Source organism: Camelus ferus, chromosome 2, assembly GCF_009834535.1.
Source record: "Camelus ferus isolate YT-003-E chromosome 2, BCGSAC_Cfer_1.0, whole genome shotgun sequence".
Taxonomy (NCBI): Eukaryota; Metazoa; Chordata; class Mammalia; order Artiodactyla; family Camelidae; genus Camelus; species Camelus ferus.
The window spans coordinates 116,311,281-116,324,335 of record NC_045697.1 but is presented as its reverse complement, the minus strand read 5'-3'; the positions used below and the strand labels follow the sequence as shown (position 1 = coordinate 116,324,335).

The 13,055-nt window shown below is 41.5% G+C and overlaps 1 protein-coding gene across 1 annotated transcript in view; it reads right to left on the bottom strand.

The window, feature by feature from the left end:
- Positions 1-12,210, bottom strand: part of C2H4orf45 (chromosome 2 C4orf45 homolog) — an 82,589-nt gene extending 70,379 nt beyond the window's left edge. Inside the window, exon 1 of the mRNA XM_006181295.2 lies at positions 12,079-12,210. Coding sequence (XP_006181357.2) covers positions 12,079-12,142 — 64 coding nt within the window. The 5' untranslated portion in view covers positions 12,143-12,210. The remainder of the gene's footprint in view (positions 1-12,078) is intronic.
- Positions 12,211-13,055: the final 845 nt, after the last annotated feature.

The following is a 13,055-nucleotide window of genomic DNA, read 5'->3' as shown; positions in this document are numbered from 1 at the left end:
TAAATCAACTATACTTCAGTAATAATAAAAAAAAAATAGATGGTCCAATTCAAGTGGTTTTTAGTCCAGAGAAATAGCAGCCCCAGGTCAGGGAGAGACCAAGAGGCCAGTGAACGTCACCCGCCCAGCAGTGACCCAAATGTTTCCATGCACCGTGTTTGTCTATGTTTGTTATATCATCATACAAATGTGGCTGAAAACCTCCCACCCAAATTTGGAGATAAAGTTTGAGACAGTCTGACTTAAAATAAAGGCTAGATATTGTGTATGAATATCCCAGTATTCCAAAGGCTTTCTTCAAGGCCATTAAAACAAACGGATAATGTCACCAAAGGGGAAAGGGGGCGGGAGGGACAAATCAGGAGTTTGGGATTAGCAGACACACACACTACTATACGTAAAATAGATACACAACAAGGTCCTACTGTACAGCACAGGGAAATGTATTCAATATCTTGTAATAGCCTATAATGAAAAAGAATAATAAAAGGAATGTATGTGTATAACTGAATCACTATGCTGTGCACCAGAAATTAACACAACATTGTAAAATTCTTCAATTAAGAAAAATAAAATAAATAAAAATTAAAATTAATTTTTAAAAAAAGAAGTGACAGTGACTCCCAGCTGAAGAAAGCCGTATGAACATGCTCGCACCCCATGTGACAAAGACAGAGGATCTCAATCTCCCGCCAGGATGGTGGACCAGCCGCCCCTCCAGGCTGCGGCTCCCACCTGGGTGCTCTGGGTGGGGACCGGCAGGAACTGCTTATTTAACAGTGACTAAAGGGGTTCCTGACCAATATACAGACTAACGTAGATATCTTCCTGCTTTATGGTCCTCACACTGAAAATCCCTCCGATCAGACGGTATTCCCACAGCGCCTCCCCTCCAACAGAGTCGGGGGTTAACTGCAAACTCTCGTTTCAGTCTTTTCTGCCAAGGTCAGTGAGAAACTATTGTTTTGAGGGGGCGGGGCGGGAGGCGACATTTCAAGGGAACGTAATACTTTGGGATGGAAAAAATTTTTTAAAAAAAGAAAGAAAAAAAATTCTTGAAATAAAAGCAAAAATAAACAAATAAAACAGACTCGCAGACATAGTAAACAATCTTATGGTTACCGGGGAAAGGCGGTGGGAAGGGATACATTTGGGAGTTTGAGATTTGCAAATGTTAATCACTATATATAAAAATAGATTAAAAAAATTTAAATAAATAAACAAACAAATGGGACCTAATTAAACTTACAAGCTTCTGCACAGCAAAGGAAACTCTCAGCAAAGCAAAAGACAACCTATGGAATGGGAGAAAATATTTGCAAACGATGCAGCTGACGAGGGCTTAACTTCCAGAATATATAAACAGCCCATACAGCTCAGTAACGACAACAAAAAAACCCAACCAAAAACTGAAATCCCTGTGATCTGGAAGTGCTTTTTTTTTTTTTTTTTTTTTTAATCCCTGCAGACAATAGGAGCTGACACCCCTCAGGTCCTTTCTCCAGTAAGGGGGGTGTGTGTGACCGTGTGTGCACCTGGACACAGGCTCACCCCCAAGGGGCGGTGATGGGATGTGAGTGTGGTTCCGAGGTGGAGCCTGTGTGTTAAGTGGCTAACAATCCCCAGAAGAGGAAATGAATGACATCTCCCACGTCAGTTCCTAGGGTTGTAGAACCATAGGCATGTGCCCTTCACTGAGCCCACGTGACTAACACGCCTACTTTGTTCTGCTTCTATTTTGTGAAACGGGGGTGTGATAGCTACTTAGCTGGTGAATAAAAGTTTGAAAGAGTCTGGAAATCTGTAGAAGAAAGAGATGTGGGAGGTATTATTTCCTTGCTTGGAACAAAGGATCTATCCAACCCGATTGTCATCAGCATGTAATCCATAATCTCGGCTTAACTTCAGATAGTTTTGTTTGCCTAAGTTTTGACTACCTAGATTCCTAATTATCCTGTCATCAGTGCCATAATCCACTGGGCTAAAAGAGATATTCTGGTTTATATTAAGCATTTACATAATGATATAACACACTAATATGAATTATACAAATGATCCGGTCTTTTTAAAGAATTATGAGCCTTTAGAGCCCTCCCACACTGTTGGTGGGAATGTAATTTGGAGCAGCCCCTATGAGGAACAGTACAGAGGTTATACCCAGAAAAAAACCGTCTAATTTGAGAAGATATATGTGCCCCAATGTTCACAGCTGCACTACTTACAATAGCCAAAACAAGGAAGGAAGCTAAATGCCAATCAACAGATGACTGGATAAAGAAGATGTGGCAAATATATAAAATGGAATATTACTCACCCATAAAAATGAAATAATGCCATTTGCAGCAACATGGATGAAATCAGTTTAGAGACTATCATACTCAGTGAAGTAACTCAGAAAGAGAAAGACATGCTATCACTTATGTGTGGAATCTAAGAAAAAAATGATACAAAGGAACTTATTTACAAAACAGAAATAGACTCACAGGCAGAATACAAGCTTAGTTACCAAAAGGGAAAGGGGGTGAAGGATAAATTAGGAGTTTGGGATTAACAGATACAAACTACTATATATAAAATAGATAAACAAGGACCTACTGCATAGCACAGGGAACTGTATTAAATACTTTGTAATAACCTATAATGGAAAAGAGTCTGAAAGTGAATACATATTTATATGTATATATATATATGTATGTATAATTGAATCAACTTTGCTGTATAACTGAAACATTGTAAATCAACTATACTTCAATTAAAAAATAAAAATTAGGAAAAAAATAATGAGCCTTTAAATTACATTTAAAAACCAAAGGTTGTGAGCTGAGACTTCCGCTCTTCTGACTAGAGGCAAGTTGGACCTTCCAGACTTGGAGGACATGTGAGCTCCTGGGGGTAGAATGAGGGAAGCCCCTGCTGCCTGGGGTCTGCAGTGTTTCCCACGTGTCACGTGTAACTGTTGTCACAGTCTGCTTTTTCAAGTGCAGGTTCCAAGGCCCCTGGAAAACTAGCTAAGAATTTGGCCCATTCTGCATTCTTAAATGTCTCCTTAAGTGATTCTTACGCACACTACATTTCGAGATTCAGTGCCCTAGATTTGGGAGTGTGGTTAGTTCAGAGTCCCCTTTGGGGAGATCTCAGTACTGCCAGCAGTAGAACGTCACCAGGAGCCCAGAAGGTGGACTTGGCTCCCTTCTCAAGGCACACCGTGTCTCCCTTTTCCTCAGTAGCCACTCCTCTCCCCCAGCGGTGCGCTGGAGAGTTTGGATCATTGTTTAGTAAACCTGAGAGATGCTGCCCTCATTCCAGCCACTCGGGGTTCCTGGCTCTGCCCTCACGTCTCCCACCTCCAATCTCAGGGGGTGGGGGTCACTTGACTAACAGGAATGAGGCTTGGAATAAACCAGGGGTCGCCATTCCTCCACCGGAAGCTTCCCTTAGGCTGTTCTAAGTCCTTGCGAAGCCTGTCTAGTTCAGCCCCGGACACACAACAGGAGCGACCATCACATCCCTCAAACAACTGCCTCTCCCGCAATTCTGTCGTTCCCAGAGGGGATCTCCTTTGTTGTAGAAAGTGCTGCCCCAAATAAACGATCTGACCAAACAAGTGTTTGGATGTCTCGTTCAGTGCTGTGATTCTTAAAGGCGTGGATAATCTCAGACTCTTCCCTGGAGTGTCTCTCTCTTAAAGGTGATACCTGTGGTCAAAGGGGCCTTTTACTAGGTGCTGGGAAAGGGTCCGCCTTTCCTGAGATAATTGCTGGCACCTGGAGTTAGCAAGGGAGGCACGCTTCCCTGTATCCCTCGGGACCACACCCAGCAGCACTGGGGAAAGCTGCCGCTCCTCCTGCAGAGGAGCGAGGAGACAGGAGGGAAGCAGACTCAAGTAAACAAAGGGGGCGCCTCTGGAAGACTTCACACTTAAGGAGACCTCTCTGTTCTTCCTGACAGGACCACGTGTCGGTTTCCTCAGCCAACATCACGTGAGTTCACGTATTCCAAAATCTGCCATCCAGCCAAAACATCGTGTTAAGGGAACTTGTTTTCTTTAGTATTATTTAGATCAGGTTTATAGGAAAACCCAAAAGGCCAGTAGTTAGCAAGTTAAGAAAAATATTTTGTGGGGGCTTTAGTTAGCATCACAAAGAACGTTCTGGACCCAGTAGCTGGCAGTCTGCTGGTTTATACTGCTGGCGATCTATGTCAGCTGGGAGTGGTTAACGCGTGTACGGTGCTGACCACGTGCCAGACATTCTTAACCAGAAAGAATTCAGATTCTTGGAGCCCCTGAGCCAGCATCATGGGGTCACCAGAGGGCTTGGTAGAAATGCAGACTCTCGGGCCCGCCCAGACCTTGGGAGTACAAATCTGCATTTTACAAGGCTCCCCAGGTGATCCACATGCACATTAAAGTTTAAAACCCACCGGCTTAGAAAATCTTGGATCATTTTTCTCTGCACCCATTAAAAAACCTGCTTCTGGCTTCAGATTTTAGGAGATAATGTGTACTTGGCTGGTTTCTTATGAGAAAAATAGGATTCTAAGATGATTTCGTGTCCTCCCCGAGAAAATCCCTCCTCCAGAAAATCAACTGTTCAAGAAAATAAATAGTATAAATTCTTAAAAACAAAACCTTCAAAAAAGTTATTGAAATAGATAAACAAGGACCTACTGCATATATACCACAGGGAACTATATTCAATTTCTTATAATGAGCTGTAATGGAAAAGAATCTGAAAAAAAATATATATATATATAATGTATGTATCTGTATAACTGAATTGCTTTGCTGTATACCTGAAACTAACATTGTAAATCAACTACACGTCAATAAAAATAAGAATTAATTAAAAAGTTATTGAATTTGTATTTATATGCAGGTGCCTTAATTTCATTAAATCATCATAGAAAACAGTATGAAATAGGTCCTACTATCCTCAAATTACAGACGAGGAGACTGCAATCAGAGGGATTAAGACGCAAAGCCAGCTTGGACGGCTGAGTTTACAGTCCTTGCTTCTCCAAGCAGGACCTTCACGTGCAGGAAATCCTAGCAGGGCCACAGTGCCCAGCACACAGTGAACCACCACCTAACCTTTGACACAATACTTTTTTCCAACCCTGTTTCAACAAAAACATTTTTTGCCTAATCCTGAGCATTTCCCCCTGATTTAAAGAAGTGATATTAATGTAACCTACAAAGTATCAACTTTGGAGAATAAAATCAAAGCCCAGAAAGGCAAATCAATTCCTCTCCTTTCCATCTTAGTTCAGCCAATAAAAGCACACGTTGTTCAAAAAAACCAAAAAGACAAAGAAGACAAAAAAACTAGAGTTTGAGACAAAGCTTGTCCTTGGAGGTCCTCTTCTCAGGGCTTGGTTTCAATGCTTTTCAAAGTGATGCCAGCAATTAATGTTTTTTTCCTGCAAATCACAGCTGTGATGATTCACACGACCGAAAAGTTCAGGTAGAATTGATTTGAAACTGCTGTTACTTGTAGATAAATTTTGATCCAGGTAAATCACATGCTCTGACTCCAGAATAAATACAGATCAGCCAACAAACATGACAGGACCACCAAAATGTGTAAGCTTTGTTCACAAGTTGGTTTTTAAACGGTGACATATTTGCTTCATGAATTAGAGTCGTGAGCCTTAAGCTGAATTTGCCATAGGTCTCTTTGATTCTTTCTTCAGCTAGGAAACCACAGACAGTTCCGTGTGAAGTCACATTCTATTTTTAAAATTAAATTGAAGACATAACTATTGGTGTGACAGCTTCACAGGGCAAGAAACGAGATGAATCAATGGGTCTGAAACCCAGGCTAATGGAGCAAGCCTTTCAGAATCACACACACATTTATGTACTTCACCTACCACTTAGAGTTTCATTCATCATATTGGTTTTTGCCCATTTCCTGGAGAGTATTTCCAATTCTCACATACTTCTAACAGAAGTCCCACATTGTGATTCCTCCTTCAGGAGGTGGAATTCTGCAACATTCCTGGTTTACATGTGCAGATTTTCTAGCAGATCTGTGATGGCTGGATAAAATACTAATATTTGTATTTAGTCAGTACTCTGGGTATAATGCACATAAATACATAATACAAACAGGGGGCAGGCGGAGGATCTCATCCTTTCGATCAAGGTGGCGTGAACTTGAGATCAGGGCTTTGTGACCTTGAGCGGTTTACTTAATTCTCAGAGCCTCAGTATTTCCATCAAAAACATACAGATTCTGAAAATCAAAACAGGGTCTGATTCGCGGGGGCCTGGGGGGGAGTCACATAAAGGAACTTTTCAGGATGATGAAAATATTCATGGTCTTGCTCTAAAAAAGTAAGCACACAGGTGTGCTCCCGTTGTAAAGTGTCACCGAGCTCAACACTAGATTAATATACTTAACAGAGTGTCTGTTACTTGTCAACTTTTTAAAAGGTTTTTAAAGTCGGACTCCCTGACACTTCTTTCAAAAAGAATTGCTAGCCCTTTATTAGTTGCAAAATAAATAAACTCTAAGATCCATCTATTATGCAGGAGGCAACTGATGCCCTAATTATGACCTTCGAAAAGCAAAGAAATGAGTAAGAAAAAACAAAACAAAACACAGGACATGTTTTGGAGGAGTGTCCTAGGAGGCAATGGCCCTCCTTTCCCACTTCCTCTACGCGACTCAAGGTCTTCAGAATTGGATTTTTGAGCAATGCACTCGGTGGTCCCAGGGATGTGTCTCCAGCTCCCATGGTGTCTGGACAGAACAGACCCAGGGACCCCCTTATCCAGCCTCCCACCACCCTCCAGCCTTTTTTCCAGTTGCAACCTTCAGAACCAGCCACTCTGCCACCCTCGGCCTCCGGGACCAGCCAACACCATCCTTTGAGCTTAGCTCCTTGTTATGGATCAACTGTGAGCCCCCAGATTGGTCAGAATTACCCCACCAGGTGGAGGCCGCCTTCACCTGCCCTGTCACCCTGCACCTGTAGGCCCCGTCCACCTACCTCTCTCTGGGCTCCTATTTCCCCCCAGACCAGGTGGCTTTGGAGGGTGTGGGCCACTTTCCCCGAATCAGCCAAGGAGAAGCGCGAGGGCCAAGAGCATCTCTTGAAGATGCAAAGCCAGTGGGTGACCGCGCCCTCTTGCAGAACAAGCAGAAGCCACCCCAAGACGAGTGGGGTGAAACCCAGGACGCTGTGGAAGCCACTGGGGTCCTGGGGAAGAACCTGAACTAGGCCCTTTCGGGTCTGCCTGCCCTGGGTTCTGCCTGCAGACCCCTCCTCCGTGACGTCCTGGAGATGCACCTCCTGGAGGCGCAGGTGAGACTCATCCAGAAGACGGGCGGTGGACCACCTGACCCTCCTGTGCAGGTGGGCTGGTCCCCGGGGGCTGGGCTGGTGTCCCTCCCGAAGGCTCAACCCCAAGCACGACTCAGGGGCTCTGGAAGCCAGCAGCCTTGGGGGGGCCCGCTGGTGTCAGGGTTTCTGCCTGAAGCCTCTCTCTGCCGCCACCAGGCAGCTTTTTAACCATCCTGGAGCCTTTTCTCCAGCCTTGGGCCAAATGGAAACAATAAAGCTTTTTGCAGGAGAGAAAAAAAAAAAAAAAAGGACTTGTGTTTCCTTTCACTCTGGGGACAGCTGTGATGAATATATAGATTAAGCAGGTAACAGGATAACCTGTCCCATTCTAACCAGAATAATGCGGTTTGAGAGAACAGGAAACCCCTTATTCACGTCCATTTTTGTGCCCTCCAAAGCTTGTGCCCAAGTCTTTAGTGATCTTAGGGATTCGATTTCTAGTTGTTAAATTGGATTTCAAATCGATACAATAAAAATTTAGAACAAATTTTTTTTCTAAAATACATTTTAAAAGGAAAAATATTAAAATTTGACAGAAAAATAAAACTTGAGTGGTCAAATGAGGTAGTCACAGTATGCTAAAGAAATATACACTGTGAATCATTTACGGAGTAATGGAGTTTCGCTAGAAATTAGAGAAATTGAAATTAGAGCAATTACAGCTATTGATGATGTGGTATAGTGGCATTACACTTACAGCAAAAAAAGGAAAATTTGATTTTAAACTTTAATTAGACGTTAAAACCCTACACAACTCTTTTTAAATTTTATTTATTTTTTTAAAATTTTATTTTATTGAACTATAGTTGATTTACGATGTTAATTTAAGGTGCACAGCAAAGTGATTCAATTATACAGATACATACATAGATATTTTTTCAGATTCTTTTCCATTATAACTTATTACAAGAAACTGAATACAGTTCCCTGTGCTCTAGGTAGGTCCTGGCTGTTTATCTATTTTATACAGAGTAATGTGTACCTGCTAATCCCAAACTCCTAATTTATTCCTCCCCTCCTTTCCCCTTTGGTAATCATAGTTTGTAAAACCCTATAAAACCCTGAAATCATACTCAAAGTTGCTGCAAAATTTCTCAACCTCCGATAATCTGGTTAGTTTCTCCTTTACATATCAGCATTCAAGATAATTTTAAAAAATAATTTCTCATGGTATTTTCTTGCTTTTACATTAATTATTAATAGTGAATATTTTCTACATTTTTATTGCAACTATACAATATTTGATGTAAAGTATGCATCAAATCAACTTTTTGTATGCCTCACCAGGGTAACGTAACCACTTATCCCAGTATTTTTATGAGAACATGGGCTGTCCGTTGAAATCAGTTCCAAATCTGGAGGAAAAGATTTAAGTCCCAATATTTTAAAAAGGTCCCGAGTAAATGGCTTTAGAGGAATTGAAATTGTAATGCCTGATCTGAGTAAAACTCAGCGTGTTGTGTGTTGACCACGGAAGCATCCCAGACGCAAGCTTCCCTAAAGAGGTGAACCTGACTGTAATCAAGCCTCAAGAGCTAAACACAGTTTACAGAAAATACAGAGGAGAAAGGTGCAAGTGAAATGAAAAGACAAGAAAGCAGCAGAGAAATCCAAATCATTGGGTGTTTCTACTGGATAACCAGCCTCATTCCTGCAACAAGCCAATGGCAAGACGGAAAGAAGACTGCACCAGCTCACAAGACACCAAGAGACACAACACAACCGAATGCAACGTGCGCAACTAGTGTGACCCGTAGTCTCACAATCAACTGTAAAAATGCATGTTAGAGGAAACTAGGGAAGTATTACCGTGGACTAGTCATTGCACGATGTCAAAGGATAACTGTTAGTTTTGTTAGGTGTGATAATGGCCATGTGGCTCCACAAGACATACACACAGTGAGATGTGTAAGAATGAGGTAATGTGATATCTGGAATTCACTTTAAAATATCTCAGCACATGAAAAAGAAAAAAATGATAGGTGATCAAATGTGGAACATTTTTGACAAATTGTTGAATATGAGTGACAAGTGGGGTGTGCGTAAAAATATTCATAACAAAAATTTTAAAAGGCACATCCAGAAAACATTGATATATACCTCTCCAATTATTGAAAATAAACCAAAGTAATTTAAAAAAATATTTGCAGGCTTTACATTGTTCATAGTATTTTATACAGCTCCCTAAAGTTCATGGCCTCAATAAGAGTCTGTATCTTTCACAGATACAGCTAATTCCGCTGTTTGTAAATATACCACAAAACAATAATAGAAAAGGAAAAATAATTTATGTAAAAGTATTCCTGTAGCTTTATTATAACACAGAAAATTTGGAAATTAAATATAAAATACAGGAGAATGTAAAGTTATTATGTACCAATATATTGAAAAACCTTAAACTTATCAAAGGTGACAAGAATTTGAGCTATGCAAATACATGAATCTGAGTACACACTGATATAAATTACGTATCAATTAAGATTCTTTCACAGCTACAAGTGACAGAAAAGCCAACCCAAACTGGCTTAAGGCAAAGAGGAAATCCACTGGCTGGTGGAAATGAAAAGTTTAAGAGACACACAAGTCACACTGAAATGGATCACAGATCTAAATGAAAACACAAAATGGTAAAACTTTCAGAAGAAGACAAAGAGAAAATCTAGATGACCTTGGGTTTAGTGATGAATCCTAAGATATAGCAACAAAAGCATGATCCATAAAACAAAAAAGAATTGATGAGTTGTGCTCCATTTAAACGAAAACTTCTGTTCTAGGAAAGACAATGCTAAGAAAACAAAGAGACAAGGGCAAACCAGGAGAAAATATTTGCAACACACTGATCTGATAAAGGACTTGTATCTAAAATTTATACAGAACTGTTAAAACCCAACAACAAGAAAACAACAACCAAAAAAAAAAACCCAAATAAATAAATAAAACAGGCAAACGTTATGAACAGACATCTCATCAAAGAACATATACAGATGGCAATTAAGTATATGGTCACTGGACAGTAGGGAGTAATGCATTAAAACAATGAGATGTAACTACAGACAGTTGGGATGGCTAAAGGTCAAACCACAAACAATACCAGACACTGACAAGGATGCAGAGCAACAGGTATCCTCACTGCTGATGGGAATAAAAAATGATACAGCTGCTTTGGAAGACAATTTGGCAGTTTCTCAGAAAGCTAAATAGAGACTTACCACGTGAACCAGCAATCCCATTGCTAGCTTACCAAGTTGATATGAAATCATATCCACATAAAAGCTTTATAGAAGTTTTTTGCAGAATTGCCCAAAACTGCAAAACACCAAGATGTCAACAGGTGAGTGGATAGACAAATCGTGGCACAACCAACCATACGATGGAAGGTTACCCAGGAATAAAAATAAATGAGCTCTCAAGCCATGAAAAGACATGGAGGAACCTTAAATGCATATTGACAAGTGAACGCAGCCAGTCTGAAAAGGCTGCACGCTGTGTGATCCCAGCTCTCGGACATTAAGGAAAAGGCAAAATCACAGAGGGGGTGTGGCCAGGAGCCCAGGGAGAGAAGGGCGGCGGTGGGGCTGGGGGGACGTAGGTGAAGCACAGGGATGTGTAGAGGGGTGAAGCTATTCTGTGCGATACCGTAATGGTAGATATATATGCACTCACCAAGCTTTCGAAACCTACAGACTTTTTAATACAAAGAGCAACCCCTGATGTATGCAAAATTTTCAAAAATCATTTAGGAGTTTGGGGGGCTCCAGGCCAGAATTCAGAGGGTGACAAGAAAATCTAACTGTGTTACAAATGTATGAAACAGCCACACTGAAGGGGGTGGGGGACCTAAGTCCCTGACCTAAGTCACTTTGGAAGCGGACAGAGCCCAAAAGCCTAAGGCCAAAGGAACGGCCAGGAAGCACTACGCTCTAGCTGGTAAGCTTTTCCCATGGAGCACCGGTGAGCAATCCTGATACTCATATGCACATGCACTGGAATTAACCCTTAAAGTAATGGGTGGCAGATAGTGGCATCTGAGCTGCTCATGATTGGGGTGGGAATTTGCAGGTAAGTGAGGGGCATGCTTAAAAATACGCTTATGATTTTAAAATACAAAGGAAATAAGATAAATCTTGATTTATTTCTTACAGACATCATGATTAGCCATATTTTATTTAACTATTTTTTTTAATCAAAGTCTAGTTGATTTACAATGTTGTGTTAGTTTCAGATATATGGCAAAGTGATTCGGTTATCCATGCATATAATTCCACACATACATCCCGCCCAAATCATGTAAAGCAAGTTGAAGGAACAAGACGCCAGCCAACAATTTCACTAAAGCTCATTACACACCCCGCTCAAAGTTTTATCACCAAATACATCAAATTTATAAAGATACAATAAACTTAAATCAGTAATAATTAAAATTTGACCCAAACGATGATTTGTATTAACATCAGAGTTGCCCCCATTACACAAAACACAGCCTCTATGATATAAAAACGTTCCTGAGTGGAAGTTAGCTCAGATAGGGTGAGAACAAGGATGTCAGAGATCCTTTTAGGGCAGCGCGGTGTCGACACCCAGACCGCGTCGTAAGCGCAGCGGAGTCGTATAAAATAAACAGGTGTGTTATCACGCTCACGTTCCTTATCACGTGCGTCCCATACAGGTGAGGGGTGTGAAAGAAAGTTTAGATCTCCTCGTGAAAGACGCACACAAGCCCTTTACCTGTGAAAACCATCCGCTTCCCCACCGTGGCGGACGCCGGCTCTCGAGAGGATGCGCCCGGCATGGCCGAGGTCCTCACTGGGCGGCAGGACTTCCTCTCTCAGCTTCTTCAGGACGAGCCAGCGACTCTGCCGTCTCTCCCCTCCTGTCTGTGACCCGAACTAGGCGGTTGCTAAGGACTCTTTATGACAGGAAGGCAGGGTGTTCCTTCTAACACAGCTCAGCATTCCATCCTCCGGGAACAGAGCCACAGAGCTGCCGCATTCCCAGGACACGCATCCAATAATAGCTTGTCCTTATCTGTCAATATCAAGTCAAGAACAGACCTGCAGAGCAGCCTTCTGTCACAGATGACCTGGGAGCCGCCAGCAACACAGGCTTTCAACATTTCCCAGAGATTGTCCGGCAGAAGGGTGTGACTGCGAGAACCAACCAAACAAAAAACACAGACCACGGTTGAAGGTATATGAGAAACTCCAGCTAGATAAATTATATGTATATATATATATAATAAAAATTATATTAATAAATGAAAAAGATCATCATACATGTATTCCACCCCAGCCCCATATTTCAATACTTCCTTAGACACAATCTATGCCTCGGTCTTGTCTGCCTGTGGTTCCCATGATGTGTGATGCTCTTTCGTTCCTCTGTGCCTTTACACATTCAATTTGCTCTTCCAGTAATGTTCCTGTGTGAACCAGCTGAGCACCATCTCTTTCCTGCCCCTTACCTTCTATCTTTCTAAACAAATTGGTGTCTTATTTTGTCTGCCTCCCTGCTAGAGTCCAACTCCCTGTTCATGTGAAAAGCATCTTTATTCATCTTTCGGTTTCCAGAGATAGCCATGCAAGAGATATTTAAGAAATGTTTGTGGGATGAATGAACGAACAGCTAATTTCAGCCTGCCCAGAAATACACTATTGACTACCTGATAATCCATGGAATATAAATTCTAATAGTAATCTTTTAAA